The sequence below is a fragment of the Furipterus horrens genome, unplaced genomic scaffold, assembly GCF_987537825.1.
Source record: "Furipterus horrens unplaced genomic scaffold, mFurHor1.1.pri manual_scaffold_10, whole genome shotgun sequence".
Classification (NCBI taxonomy): domain Eukaryota; kingdom Metazoa; phylum Chordata; class Mammalia; order Chiroptera; family Furipteridae; genus Furipterus; species Furipterus horrens.
Genome location: NW_028327180.1, coordinates 97,681,335 through 97,695,623, shown reverse-complemented (window position 1 = coordinate 97,695,623; position 14,289 = coordinate 97,681,335). Strand labels below are relative to the sequence as shown.

The 14,289-nt window shown below is 43.5% G+C and overlaps 1 protein-coding gene across 4 annotated transcripts in view; it reads left to right on the top strand.

Annotated features, from left to right (window-relative positions):
* FBXW11 (F-box and WD repeat domain containing 11) overlaps window positions 1-14,289 on the top strand; it is a 97,874-nt gene that overhangs the window by 18,689 nt on the left and 64,896 nt on the right. For 2 of the 4 annotated variants that reach the window (XM_090288577.1, XM_090288576.1), the window contains exon 2: window positions 14,070-14,171. The exons of the other annotated variants lie outside the window; for them this stretch is intronic. In XM_090288577.1, coding sequence (XP_090144703.1) covers window positions 14,070-14,171 — 102 coding nt within the window. The remainder of the gene's footprint in view (window positions 1-14,069; window positions 14,172-14,289) is intronic. 4 annotated transcript variants of the gene reach the window in all.

The window sequence follows — 14,289 nt, the reverse complement described above, 5'->3', positions numbered from 1 at the left end:
ATCGGTGTGAGTTAGCATCTGGGTGTTGTTCCCCAAGGGCTGCTGAGCATTTCTTCATGTGCCTCTTGGCCATTTAGGTACCCTCTTTGGAGAAGTGCCTGACAAATCTTTTCTGACCCTTTAAAAAAATTAAGGTGTCTTTCTTAAAAATTGACTTGTGGGAGTTAATTACAATAGTGTGGAGATAAGTCCCGTGTCAGATACAAGTACTGCCCACTTGTTCTCCCGCTGCCTGCTTTGCAGCTTCGTTGTGGAACAGCGAGTGGGTCCTGGCTGCCCGCTGCCGCCCTCCAGGCAAAACCCCAGAGGCAAGGCTTTGGTAATGAAGGAAAGGAGTCTTTATTCGAGAACTACCCAATTTCGGGGTAACAGCTTTCCACAATGCAGTAGTCCCTTCAGCCTGTCAATTCAGGGTGCACTCTTTAACACCTGAGTTCTCCCAGCATTCCCTCCGTTAGTTTGTAATTATCTGATTTCTGTAGGGTTAGTTTACAAACTAAAACAACATAAGACACGAAAGCTCCACAATTCTGGAAGAATGGCAGGCCTCTGCCTCGGAGCTTTAGAACAGTCAGAGAAGAATAACCCTGCCACCCTCTGCCAGGTCAGCCCGACCCTAGGCTAGACCTGGGGTTGCTTCTCCCGTTCAAAATCCAAGAAACGCAGACCCGGCTCCAGGTACCCTTGAGGGCCTTTCAGGGTCCGTCTGTCGGCCTGGCTGGCAGCTTCACGGACACTCCCCCCCACTGGCCTTTGCTGCTTTGAGCGCGCAGGCGGGGTCCGCTGGGAGTTCCTTGCTCTCTGCGGCAGGCTTTTCTTTGTTCACATGCAGTGAACCCCGTTTCCAGTCCGGGGGCGTCTCCTTGCTGCCAGGTCTGCAGGGCCAGCGTCGATGGCCTTTTATTCCGGTCCTCCATGGATGATTTCAGTTGCACGAGTCAGAAACCCCAACCCCGACCCCTCCGTTTTCCTCCTGACTCTTGATTTCTGCTCTTTTTCCTCCCAGCCTTTTGCTCTTCAGACTCAGCCCCCCGTCCCGCCCCCCACCTTCCTCCAGCGCACCCCACTCTGGCTTGACCTAACAAGCACTGCTGTTATTTGTTACCAGGGTGGCTTCACTTTTTCCTCCTTTCTTGCCTAGTTAACCTCTGCTTGTGCTTCAGAGCTGAGCTCAAGTGTGAGCTCCTCAGGGGTTGTGTCTGGGTCCCCCGAGTCCCCCTGCAGGTTAGTTTCCTTTGTCATCTTCCGACAGCGTTCAGTTCTTTTTCACAGCTGTTAACATGGTTGTAAGTGATACATGTGTTGCGTAATCCCTTATTAGAAGGTAATCTCCGTGGGGACAGAGATCGTGTCTGTCATGTCACATTCAGTTCGTAGCATGTTCTCAGCCTCTCGCACAAGGCATGCCTTACGGTGGCCCGGCTGAGGGAGGGAATACGTTTGGGAAGGCAGATGAGAGCGACCGTCCTGTATCGGGAGTCTGTACGTGCTTGTAAAATGAATACGTTCACTCCCTAAACCCTTGGTACTGTTTCTCGGTATCATCTCTTCGTTTTAAAATGACTTGATCCTGAATATTAAGCTTTATAAAGCTTCAGAAACTCCTTTCAGAAGATCAAAGAGCATCCCTTCTCTCTGCCTCTAAACGAGATTTTCAAACCTGTCGTTGTTCGTAATCTGTCCCGTAAGTAGCCTGACCTCACTAATATGGTCACTGTCCTTTCGAAGGTGCTGTCACCTGCTAACCTTTCTTTTGTTTTCTCCACTGTCTCCCCCCGCTTCCTCCCTTCCTTCCTTCCTTCCTCCCTTCCTTCCTTCCTTCCTTCCTTCCTTCCTTCCTTCCTTCCCTTTCCCTTTCCCTTTCCCTTTCCCTTTCCCTTTCCCTTGACAGTTTTGAGGAGTACTGACTAGTTAGGTATATTGTATTGCCCTCTATTAGAATTTGTCTGCTGTTTTTCTCATCATTTTTTTACATTTTTTTTTCCAATTCAGCAGCCAGATTTGGTTCACGGATTGCATATCGTTAACAGTCTTTTTAAGTCTCTTTTAATCTATAACAATTGCCTCTCCCATCTTTTAAAAATTATTATTATTATTATTATTATTATTATTATTATTATTATTATTATTACTATTAGCCATGTGTTTATTGAAGAAACTGGCTGGCTTGTCATTTGTTCTGTATAACTTTTCACATTCTGGATTTTGCTAGTTATATTCTCATTAGGTCTACATATTGTTTCCCTTTGAATTTCTTGTAAATTGATAGGTACATCCAGAAGTTTGTTGAATTCAGATTTAGCGTGTTTCTGTCTCAAAAAGGAAAATGGAACAAAAACACACAGTCCATGTTCTTTCTGGTGCTTTCATATTTGGCTGATATTTTCTGTCCTTTCCAAGTGACCCTTGAAGAGTCATAGGACTTCTAGGCATGTGCATTAGTTTGTATTTTTAACTTTTTTCTTTTTCTTAGTTCAGAAGTGCTGACCTTTGCTGCTTTACTTGGCCCAGAAAGGATCTGAGTGATTCGAGCGACACATACAATGTAAGGAGATAAAAAGGAAATAAGCGGGAAAGCGAAGATGAAAGGAAAATAGATGTAGAAAAATAAGATGAGGGCAGGGATACGGTTACACAGGAACGCAGAGTAAGGTGATTGTTCTGGGAGGGGCACCCACTAGGCTTTGCTCCTCACAATATTCTGTGTCTGCAGCAGTTTGCGGGACTTCTGTAATTTTAGGTGATGAATATATTTCTTTCTCTAAGGTTATTATTTATTTACTCAGCGTTTCTACTTGGTAATACCAGTCTCGGTGCTTATTTGCCGTGAAGTGCCCGTGAAGAGGTGGGTGAGGTTCTCAGTACTGGCTTTCGAGCTCTTTGGAAAGTCAGAGCTGAGTTTTTCTGCGCTCCGTTCTCCCTGCCTTCCTAGAGTTTTGAGTGGCTTATCCTGTCACCGATCTTTTTCTTTAGTATCTGGTATAGCATGAACGGGACATTCTCGGAAACATTTAGTTTTAAATACCTTTGTCAGTAAAACTAAAAGACCTAATAGGAAAAGAAATATAAATTTAATCATTTCTATTTCATCTGAATACTGCATTTTTGTGACCTTGGCCATGCCAGTTATGTATTTTGAGTTTCTTCTATTTTATTTGAACGAAATATTTAAGGTGTTATGATTTTTCTAGTTGAAAGTGGCAGAAAACCTAACTCAAAACTGGCTTAAGCCAAAAAAGAAAATGTAGAATTCGAAAGATCCAAAGTGAGCTGTGGGTTCAGGTGTCTTCCTCAGACCTCCCAGGACAGTTCCGGCTGTCCCTGTGGTAGCAGCATGATGGCATCAGCAGCTCCTGCTGTCATCTGCTCACGTTGGGCTCAGCGATTCTTCTCTGGAGGTCCTGTGTCCAAGTCCCAGGATTCCAGTTATAGGACGTGCCCACCGCTGAGTCAGTCACTGGGACGGGGCCGTGTGGCCAAACCAGTGTCCACCGTCAGCCCGTTAAAATTACAACGTCATACTCTTCCTTAGCCTCTGAGTCTAGTTTGTGCTCGCGTGTAGACTTCCTGGATTTTCCATGTGAATTACTTCATAATTTAACAAACACTTACTGAGTTCCTGCTGTGCATATGCACTATAGGGGCCTGAGCACATTACATTTTAAATTTGTAAACTGCCTTACTGATGGCTTGCAATTTTTTAAAAATAACTTACTTTTGAAATAAAACATATAGGTTATTTGGAGGTAAAGTACAATTTTTACAAGAAAGTTTATTACTTTAAATAGTCTCCTGTGGTTTATAGACCAAATTTTGGTTTTTGCATTGATTGTTTTCAAAGTAAGAGTGACGTCACCCTTTCAAAGTTCCTTGCTCACATCTCAATTTTGGTAACTTTCTGTTGTTTCTCTGTGTACTTTAAAGTCATCGATAAAAAGAAACGTGGACTTGAGATTCATTTTCCTCTTAAATGCCGCAGGAGATGTCCCCATGAGATTTGTCTTCTGATCCTCCTCTCAATTCTGTCTTCTCTCAGCGTTAATGAAAAATGTATTATCTTGGTGACATCTGTGTTCTGTGCTTTGTTGTGTATCTTCATGGATTGCTTATAGCTGAGTTATTGCTAAAGTTATTAAAATAATGGAGTCGAACAGGATTTTTGACAAAAGAAGTCCAGTGGCTCTTAGATGTATGTTGGTGTTTACATCATGACTTCATTACTTCCTTGGTGTGAGAAGTTCCAGAGTGGGTGACATGTTGCATGTGCGTGGCAGTCATTGTCTGCTGTTGAGACACCCTGCGAGAGATGTAGAGGGCCTGGGCTAGGAAAGCATTTTAGGAAGATGGACAGAATGCGCTGAAAGGTCCCTTTCAGCTCCAGAACTTAATGAAATCTCTGGCTTCAAGCGGTGAGAAAACTCCGCTTGCACGCTGCCTGCAGGAGGTGGACAATGGGAAGGGAACCCAAGCCGGCCCTGCGCGCCGCGGGAGCCCGTCCTCAGGCGGTCCCAGCCCGGGTGGAAGGACAGGCGCGGTCATTTGTCCCCGGCCCAACGGGGGTGAGGCGCCCAGCTTCAGCCTTCTTTGAAAACGGGGTCAGTTTAGGATACGAAAACCACAGACTGTACGGGAAAGTAGAGCAAGTGTTAAGTTTACTATGAATTTAATTAAAGAGAAGAGAAGATGTGCCTCTTCATATCTTAGCCTTGACAACCCTCTTTCTCATGCTATTCCTAGTTAATGAAGCATGCTTTTGATTACCACTGTTTTCTCCCCGCACCCGTGTGTGTGTGTGTGAGTGTGTGAGAGTGTGAGTGTGTGTGAGTGTGTGAGTGTGTGTGAGTGTGTGTGAGTGTGAGGTGTGTGAGTGTGTGTGTGTGTGTGTGTAAAATTTTAAACATTTAGGCTCTACCAACTTAGAATGTGTTTTTCTGGGATAGGTTTGGTTAAGTTTCTGAAAGTGAGTGTGTATTTGAGAAATGAGCAGTGTTTATAAGATAGTTGAAGGTCTGTTTAAATGGTGCGCGGTTTGAATCCAAAAGACTTTAGCAGGACCAACTTCCATTCTGCAGGTGCTTATTCAGAGTTCCTCATGAAATGGAAGTTTTGAAAGCCTGGTGGTGATTTTTAAAATACCATTAGTTGAGTTTAATTTTAACACTTTTGAAAAGAGCGAAACTGCATTCCTTAAAATATTTTGTACTTTTAAAGGAATTTAGTCATCTTACTCCCTTTAGTGAACCAGGAAATAATACGGCTTTATTTCCTGAAAGAACTTCTAATACCGGAATATTGGGTTTTGAAAACTCTTGCGTTATCTATTGAAGCATTTAGTGTACTGTACACGGTAAGCTTCCGGAGGGTGAGCAGGTTAGGATGCTATGGTGAAAAGGGGAAGATGTGGTCTGACTCAGTTAGAGTAGGGTAGAGTAGACGTAATAATATCCCTCAGGCCAGTCTCCTGGCAATGAGCTCTCTTCCTGGAAAAAATGAGAATGTTTTCACTGTGTTGCAAGAAAAAAAGTTTTCACTATGTTCTAATGCTCTTTTTAAAACATGGGAAATTTTGTACTCTTACGTGAAAGTGAAAGTAGGGTCAGGATTTGGCCAGTGTATTACAGGCAGTCAGAGCACTGCAGATACTTCCAGAATTTCCCTGACTACGTTTTTTAGCTGGTGAGAATGGGTGAAAGGGCCGGGCAGGGGTGCAGCCAGCCCTTGTGCTGGGACAGTAGGGAACGGGAAGTTGGACCAACTCGGAACGGGGCCTGGTGCCCCGGTACAGATAATGGGGGCAGGTGTCTGTTAGTCCTCAGAAGACGTCTGAAAAACAAGATGCGTTTTTCGTCATCTCTTGGAAGTCTTCCGGGGGTCATGCAGGACGGGGTAGGGCTCGTCAGATATTTAGAAGTTGTCGTCTCGTAAGACAACACCATTGCTTAAGAGCTTTCTGGCTAGGCACCCTCGTCAACTCCAGGGGCCACAGGTGTTGAAACGAGTTTGGGGTGGTGTCTTTGTCACTTCCGAGTGCAACCAGACTTTACACAACATTGAAAGAGGATGGCCTCGAATCAAGGGGCGAGGGGCTATGACCAGATCCCCAAGTGACAGTGTGGAAATAGCAGCCACTCTGTTTGGGGGGGGGGGCCCACGGGGAGCGGGCTGAGGCACTTGCGTGCTGTGTCATCACTTGTGTGCTGGCTGCATCTGAGAGAAGTGGGGTAGGCAGGAGAATCAATTAAAAGTCTCCGGTATTTAATTCTGGATATTTTGTATCTTTAAATTAAATTAAAATGGGATTTTAATATGCCTTGATTTGTAGCCTTTATTCACTTAATGTTTCTTGAACTTTTCCAAGGTATTGTAACTTGTTATATATTATAAACTTCCTCTGGGTCAATAAATATACTCAACCATGATTTTTATTTGGTAGACACATAATCTTCTGTCTTTTGGATAATTTATTTAACCAGTCCCTACTGCTATTATGACAGTGATATGATAAACACCTCCTTAGCTGTAGTTTTGGATATATCTATTCTTTCCTTAGTATAATTTTCTACACATGAAATGGCTGAGTCAAATGAAGTGCCTATTTTTCAAGTCTTGAATATGTATTGAGTGGTTGCATGCAAGGGGTAGTACCAATGACACCCCAGTCAGCAGTGTAGATGAGTGACAAGTAGATAGAATTTGCAAATAAATCAGTGGAAATCACTGCTGCCTCAGGGAGTTTAATGTCATGGAGAGGGAGGGACAGGCCATGCAGTTCCGGGGAGAACGTAGGGATTCGGAGTCAGAGAGAATCGCAGATCGGCCGCCTTTGGCCTGATTGACAGCTCTGGTCCTCAGTTGCTTCCTTTGTAAAACCAGGGTACCTGTCTGGCCAGAGTGGGTATGACAGCCGATGAGATCACCACGGCTGGACCGTGTCTGGCACCTAGTAGGCACTATGAAAAGATCAGTGTGCACTCCTTCCTTTTTTGTAAATGTCCGTGTGCGTTTACCATTTTCATTGAAAATGAGGCTAAACTTAGAGTGAAGTCGTCCCCCCTTGTCCCAACGATGTTTCTCACTGGGCCACAGCCGTTCACTGACGAAGGCTCGGATGCACTTCATTGAGCTTTTGGTTAATTCTCTCCAGTCTCAGGATTTGTGGGCCTTGGGTAAATCCCATTGGAATCGGGTTCAGACTGATCTGATCTGGAGTTTGCTGGGGGCGTCTGTTCCTTCTTGGCAAATGCACCTTGGACTGGTCCTGGTGCAACTGAGGATCTTTGTGTCTGTGCCAGAAATAGATGATTTTGTTACATCCTGTTCTCCGCCCAGCTGCTTAGAATAGAGATTCCACTTCTCCCCCGATACATCCAAGTCCTTGCCCTCTCCGGCTTCTAACCTGGTGACATTTTTGATTCATGGTGTTAGTCGTGAAATGGACAAGGATTTTTTTCCCCCTTTGGAATTAGGAACAAACTGTTATTGTTTTGATCTTTACCGCTGTTTCTGAGGGACATCTAGGTAGAATATATCGCTAGTATCCAGCGTTTTAACACATTCAAACTGTAGGGGTTTAAGATGGACGCAGTTCTTGTGAAGAGAATTGTTTTTATTTGAATTGTCAAGTTACTATTTATGAGTTGATAGCAACTTATATAATTAGATATATAATTAAACAAAATAAAGCATCACTTAAAATTACACAAGTGAGTATTAAAATATCACCATAAGTACCGGATGTTCATTTGAGAAAAATCAGATAATGTGGATGAATAAGAATTTTAAAAGAAAAATTACCCTTTATTCTCTACCATAGATATTTAACTACAAAGATTCATTTTAGTTTTGTTAACATTAGGGTTCTGGTATCCTATCTTAGATAATCATTCAAGGTGAGATAATTATCTAGACATTAAAAGTTTTGTTTTGTTTTAAATAGTAGTGGTTACCCTGGCCGAGGAGCTCAGTTGGTTAGAGCATCGAACCAATACGCCAAGGCTGGGGTTCGATCCCCGGTCAGGGCGCAGGCAAGAATGAATTAATGAAGGCATAAATAAGTGGGACAACAAATCGATATTTCTCTCTCTCTCCAAAAGTCAATAAATAAAAATACTTAAATAGTGGAGTTTAGGGAAAGTTTGAGCTATGGCTTTGAGTGCTCATTTCAGTACTGTTTGGCTGTGTTTGAAGCTCTAAAACTTGGCAGAGAGCAAACTTCAGTTTTCCCCATTCTCCCCCGCCCCCACCCTCACCCCCTTCCACTGCTTCCTTCTCTTCCCTTACCATAAATTCTGGCCTGAAGAAAGCACCTTATGGTGTATTGTCTCTAAATATGTAGTTCTACAATCTAGTCACTAAGAATTAAGCTATAAGTACCTTTCTTCGTTATATGTCACATGGTTACTGTCAAATACTGTTACAATAAAATACTATTATAAGAAAAAAGGTCGTTTATACATTAAGGCAGTGGACCACTATTCAGTTCTTTAAAAGGCCTTGGAACATGCTTTTAAATTGTGAGTTAACTTTTATTTTACCACCCGATTAGTTTTTAAAACAAAATAGTTATTTTGGTGAGAGTTTGCTGTTTCTTATAGGTTGCCATCAGACACGTAAAGAGCAGAAGCTGCATTCCGAATCTTCTTTAAGCTCTGTGGTCCTGTTTTCAGTGCAGCTCGTGCTGCTTCGTGAGAAGCAAGTCTGAGAACTCAGACACGACAGTATGGCCCCTGACTTGGGTGAACTTGCTCGCTGGCTTCGTTGGCTCTGAGGTGAGGGCGGCCGCCAGGGAAAACAGAATGGCTGGTGTACAGCTCTCACACCGGGCTAAGGGAGCGGGCTTATGTAATCTCCTGGGGCCCACCGACCGTGCGGTTCTCCAGGAGCAGTTCCCGCTCCGACACAGCCCTTTGTTTCTCTCCCGCTTTCTCCGGCCGCCCCCATTGCATTGTCACGGCGCACTGGGTTTATGTCCTATCAGTAGGGCCCGGCGGAAGTGTTACTGGGAAAAAGAACCTCGGCTGAAGATAAAAGTGGCCTTGAGGCATGTCCTTCAAGTGTTTGATGTCTCACTTGAAGGAATTAAAGTATTCAGAACATCTTGCTTCACAATATCTATAAAAAATACGTGGTTTTTGTATTTCGTCTCTTTATTGGGTTACTGTTGAGCAAACTCCTTCCCCTTCTGTTCTTGTATGTGGCTGATGCTCCCCACGTGTCCTGGGAAACACAGGATCTTTCTTTGGTGCTGGCTTGACTTGGCAAGGTTTTGGCTTGGTAGGAAGCTTTGTTCCCTCCCTCTTAGTCCAAGAACTGCCCCTCCGCCCCTGCCAGTGTGCTGCATGGCCCCTTCCGCCCCTTTGGCAAACATTGTTATTAAAACAGCCCGTTTGCTGAATTGCAGGGAAAACGTCTTGTAGGTGTTGATAAAATCTCCCATTTAAATGCTAAATTCTAACGCTAAAGTTTTTGCACATCCTTGAATAGCAGGTGCCATTTCTTAGCTCTTCGGCTTTGCAGACGCTGTGTATCCTGCCTGGGATGTCTTTCTCTCTTTCATTGCCTCTGGCTGCCCCGACTCATCCTTCGTGGCTTAGCTCAGGCACCGTCCTCCTTCGGGTAGTTAAGTCTGTTTGTGTGCACGCCTCTGTGTGTGTGCGTGTGTGTGTGCGTGTGCGTGCGTGCGTGTGTATTTACACTGCACATTCTCAAGATTGCCTCCTATGAGCTAAACAAGAGAGAATAGAGTGTCTTACTTTTCTGTCTACAGATAGATGTAAGTCCAGATAAACTTTTTGTTGAATGAAAACAGTACTTAAACCATTCAGTTTGGTTCTCTCAGGCATGGATGACAGGAGTTAGACGAGGCTGGTACTAACTGGTTCTGTGGGAAGTGGTTTAAAGGAAAAAAATCGGGTTCACAGGAAACCTACAATAAGACATATTTCTAAATCAATGATATTAGAGACAGTTAATGTAACATACTTCTTGGGTTAACTTTTAAAAGAATTGACTCTTTGAGAAGAAATCAGGGCAGAATATTCAAAACAATTCCATGTAGAAACAGACCAAAGTTGGCTTTTGTGAGTTCTTCTTCAAGCCAGCCAACCAGAAGGCAAGGTGCCTGCAACCACCTTTTTCTTTTGATTTGTGGTTCCTATGGCAATATGAAGAGAGCCTGGGATATTCCTCTCCTACCTCTTTTAATAATGTTCTGCTTTTAGAAAATGCCAAATGCTATTCTTCTTCTTGTCTGTACTGACTTTCCTTCTTTCTCAGCATGGTGACCCTGATTTTGGCTTTTGGTTACACAGAGGGTATGATAAAATTAATAAACTATTAGTTTCCTTAAATCGTGTTATGTTCTTTGGCTGCATAACCTACTAATATAATCGGTCTGCTTGGGTGTTTGCTATTAGGACCCCGTGTGAATCATTTCCTGTTCTTTATGAACAGTCCTAAGTCAGAATATTGATCATTACAAGTAGCTAAATGTGAAATTATAACAAGCATTTCTTGGGGGTTTCTCCTTTGAGTATCTCCATTGTGATCGCCCTGGGTTACTCTTGAGCTCAAGGCTGAAGTCTCAAAAGGAAAGAGGCTTAGTTTGTATTGTTAGCTTAATAAGTAGGTCAAGAAGTATTTGTTAAAATTGGTAAATACCCAGGGTATTAGGATAAGTTCTTCAGACATATTTAACAAAGAGATAGTGTTCCACAAGTTTAAATATAGACTCCTTAAAAGTGAGCTTAGGAAGAAAGAGGAGAGACAGTAGTCTACGTTGTGAATAGAGACAGTATGGAGAATCTACATTTTTCAGTTAAAGAATGACGGATAGCCATTATTCCACAATAGTCGACATGGGTTTCCAGCAGGTGCCCTAAATTTGGAATTAGAGGCTTCAAGACTAAATTGCTCCTGTGGTCCTCGTTGCATTTTAATGCTCTTAGGTGAATGTGGAACTTTTGTTTTTATCATTTTCAAATTAAACCTACTTTCTCTTGGTCTGTTAGACCCAAGAGAAGCCTTGTTTAGACTAGCAATATAGCCTTCTTTATTAAAAGAAGGGTGTGTTTCCTAGAGTGGCATTTTCTGTTGCAAAGACTATTTTTAAGCGCTGTGGTCGGTCACTTAGCTTCCAGGTAATGGAGTGTGGAAGTAGGGCAGCGCCAGTGCCTTTTATAAACACTGGCGTCCCTCTCTGTATCCCACCGCATTTTCCACGGGCGGCACAATGACAGATTCTTGGAAATGAGACCCTCAAGTTTTTGTTTTCCTGAATATAGAAGTTCCACATCAAGCTTTTAAAAATGGTTGATACATTTTTTTGGAAGACATTTTTATTTACCACTTAGGGGAAGAGAGAGGGAGCAAGCCAAGGTGGGTAGGGTGGGAGAGAGAGCCGACCCAGGGGCCTGTGTTGGCAAGGAAACAAGGCAGGAGCGCTTGGTGTCCCGCAGCGGGCACGCGCCCCCGGGCGCTGTGGGGCACGGCTGGCCTTCAGCTAAGTGCTCACCGACCGCGTTGCTCTTAACGGTTAATATTTTGAAATTAAGCCCTTAGAACTTTCTCAGGTTCTCAAAATTTTCTTTATTTTAATTGCTTTCCATATAGTTTAGATCATTTGATGTTGAGGAAACATTGGGAAGATCCTTATTTTTCTTCGGACTTTATTGCCTTCACTTCTAAAGTCAGGGGTGGAAGTTTGGACTAAAGTCTTCCAGTTTTTTATAGTCTGGGATTCTTTGATTTATTGAATGTGAAAATTTGTCCTTTTTTCCATTTATTTGTTCAGGTTTTGGATCCCAGTAAGTATCAGAATCTAATCAGGGTACAGTATCTTACTCCTTCACGGCTTTTACTCTTTAAGGCAAATACACATGGAACCTTGCAGAGGGAGCCTGATCGTCTTACTGAACGAGTAGGTGTTGATGTGCAGGAGAACTTGCGCGTTAATTTGGAATTAGCTGATGAATCCACAGGAAACCCTTGAACTCTGTTCTCAGCTCCGAATGATTCTGTGATTTGGAGAACTACAAAAATTCCAAAAAAGAAATTTAAATTGAACTGTGAGGATGTTGGGAGTGTATTTAAGTCAGGTCATCCGTGTAATCTGTGTACACATGTGCGCTGTGTCTGGGCCTTTTCTCTGCCCGTCCACTTCTGATGCATGCTGATGGAAGCATTCTTACAAGAAGCATTTGCTAGATATCTCTGGATAGAGGGAGTTTGGTGTAGTGGAAAGAAAACAGGTTTGCTCAGCGTCAGACAGGATTAGCTTCTAGTTCTAATTCTGCCGTCGGGTGCTCTTGTGCTCTTGCTCTTTGGACGAGGTGCCGTTTTAACAAATCACGCTCTCCTTTCCTGACCCCTCCCAGCCTCCTCCTCTGTAAGATGGAATAATGCCTGTCTTAGCAAGGGTTTTGTGAGGGTTTGCTCTGCCAGCTATCTAGCACATTACAAGAGCTTGATAAACGGCAGCTCCTTGCATTATACAGACGTTTGTTCAGCATCTTCTGTGGCCCCCTGTGGACGTGATGGGGTGACAAAGCATGTCACCTGAGTGTCAGTGACGCACTCAGAATGTGACCTTGGAATGAGGGTGTGCTTTGGAGATACGGGGCGTTTTCATTGTTACCAAAAAAGAAAGCCTTTTTTTTTTTCTTCCATTTGATTCCTCTGGTTTTGTGTTCTTTAACTGCCTTTTTGAAATAATCTCAATATTCTAGTTACACTAGAGGTGAGCTGTAACCAGTAAGTGGCAGACCCTGGACAGGAAGCCAGGCCTGTCTAATTCCAAGTATAGATAGCAGCCTTTGTTTCTGTTACGGTTGGGGTGACCATAGAATTGATCTACCAAAGCAGAGCACCTTGAGAGGGAAAATCAGGCTGGGACAATCAGTGTAAACCTGAACTGTAGCAAGAAAATGAGGATGCTTGGCCATCCTCATCATAGCAAGGATCAACACGTTTATGAGGTCAGGCCTAAGGCTTCTGGAGTATTTTGGTTAAAACCAAACATCCACCTTCGAATTTTTGCCTGATTATTGATTTTGCCATAGTCAGTTAATTGACCTTAGATCTGGAAAAGTACTTATGAATGCCATAGATAATCTCATGGTTTTAAAATACTAGCCACAATGTATGTTTATTTATATATTTTACTTATTTTCTTTTTTAATTCCCTGAAAACCAGCAAGCTTTTTAAAGAGAATGGGAATAGGTAAATGAAATAAGCTGTTAATTCTTGCTCATGTCAAATAAGCTTTGTAAACAAAGTCCAAAATGAAAATCGTGATATTCCCACGTTTTCTCTCTGGGAGGGCAAAGATGGGTGATGCTGAAAATCAAGGAGTGTTTTTAATCAGCGCTTTTTTTATTGCCTGTATCTATCAATCTGTCACTCATCTTTCTTGTTCCTTTTGCTTTATGTCTCTAGGTTTCCTGTGATTTTTATTTAGGGAAGTGCAAAACTGCAACCACGTGATAAAAATTCAGATGATCAAAGTTTTTATAAAAGAGGCATCAGTCTTGTGGAATGAATGTGGGTTTTAATAGCAGACAAACCAAGGTTCGAAATTCTGGCTCTCCCTCTGCTGTGTGTCATTGCAAATGACTTAACCTCTGAGCCTCCGTCTCCTGACACTGCGGCGTGGGGTTTAGGGGACCCATCTGCAGTGCCTGGCACGTAGTAGGTGCAACCATAATGACACGCCGCAGACCGGAAACCGCCCGTTATGACGCGGTAGCCCACGGCCTCACCGCTAATCTTGTTTGCGCTCAGGCTCTCACGGCTCCCTTTAGTGGGCTGTCATTTAATCATTCCTTCTCTCCCTCTTGATCCTGTTCGTGTACCCAGAGGATTAGCGGTTGGCAGCCGGAGCCTTTCCCTAGGACAGAAAGCGGGCCCTCTCCCAAGGTTGCAGTCCCTGGTCTGTGACCACCGCCCCCGACCTCCAGACCGCCAAGGGTACACCCCCTGCCCAACTAACATTCAAGTTGCCTGTGTGAAGGAGTGATTTGTTGCGGCCTCTAACTGCTTCTTCTCTTCCTTCCTTTTTGTCATCCTGCAGTGTTCTGTGCCAAGGTCTTTGTGGCTAGGCTGCGCCAGCCTGGTAGAGAGCATGTGCGCACTGAGTTGCCTGCAGAGCATGCCCAGTGTCAGATGTCTCCAGGTGCCTCTCTTCTTTCTTGTTGTAAATGTGTTTTTTACGTATGCCATGAACATTTGTTGAAACTTGCAGTAGTGTGTTTAATCCAATGTTAAGTCTGCTAAATGTTCTGTGTAACCCT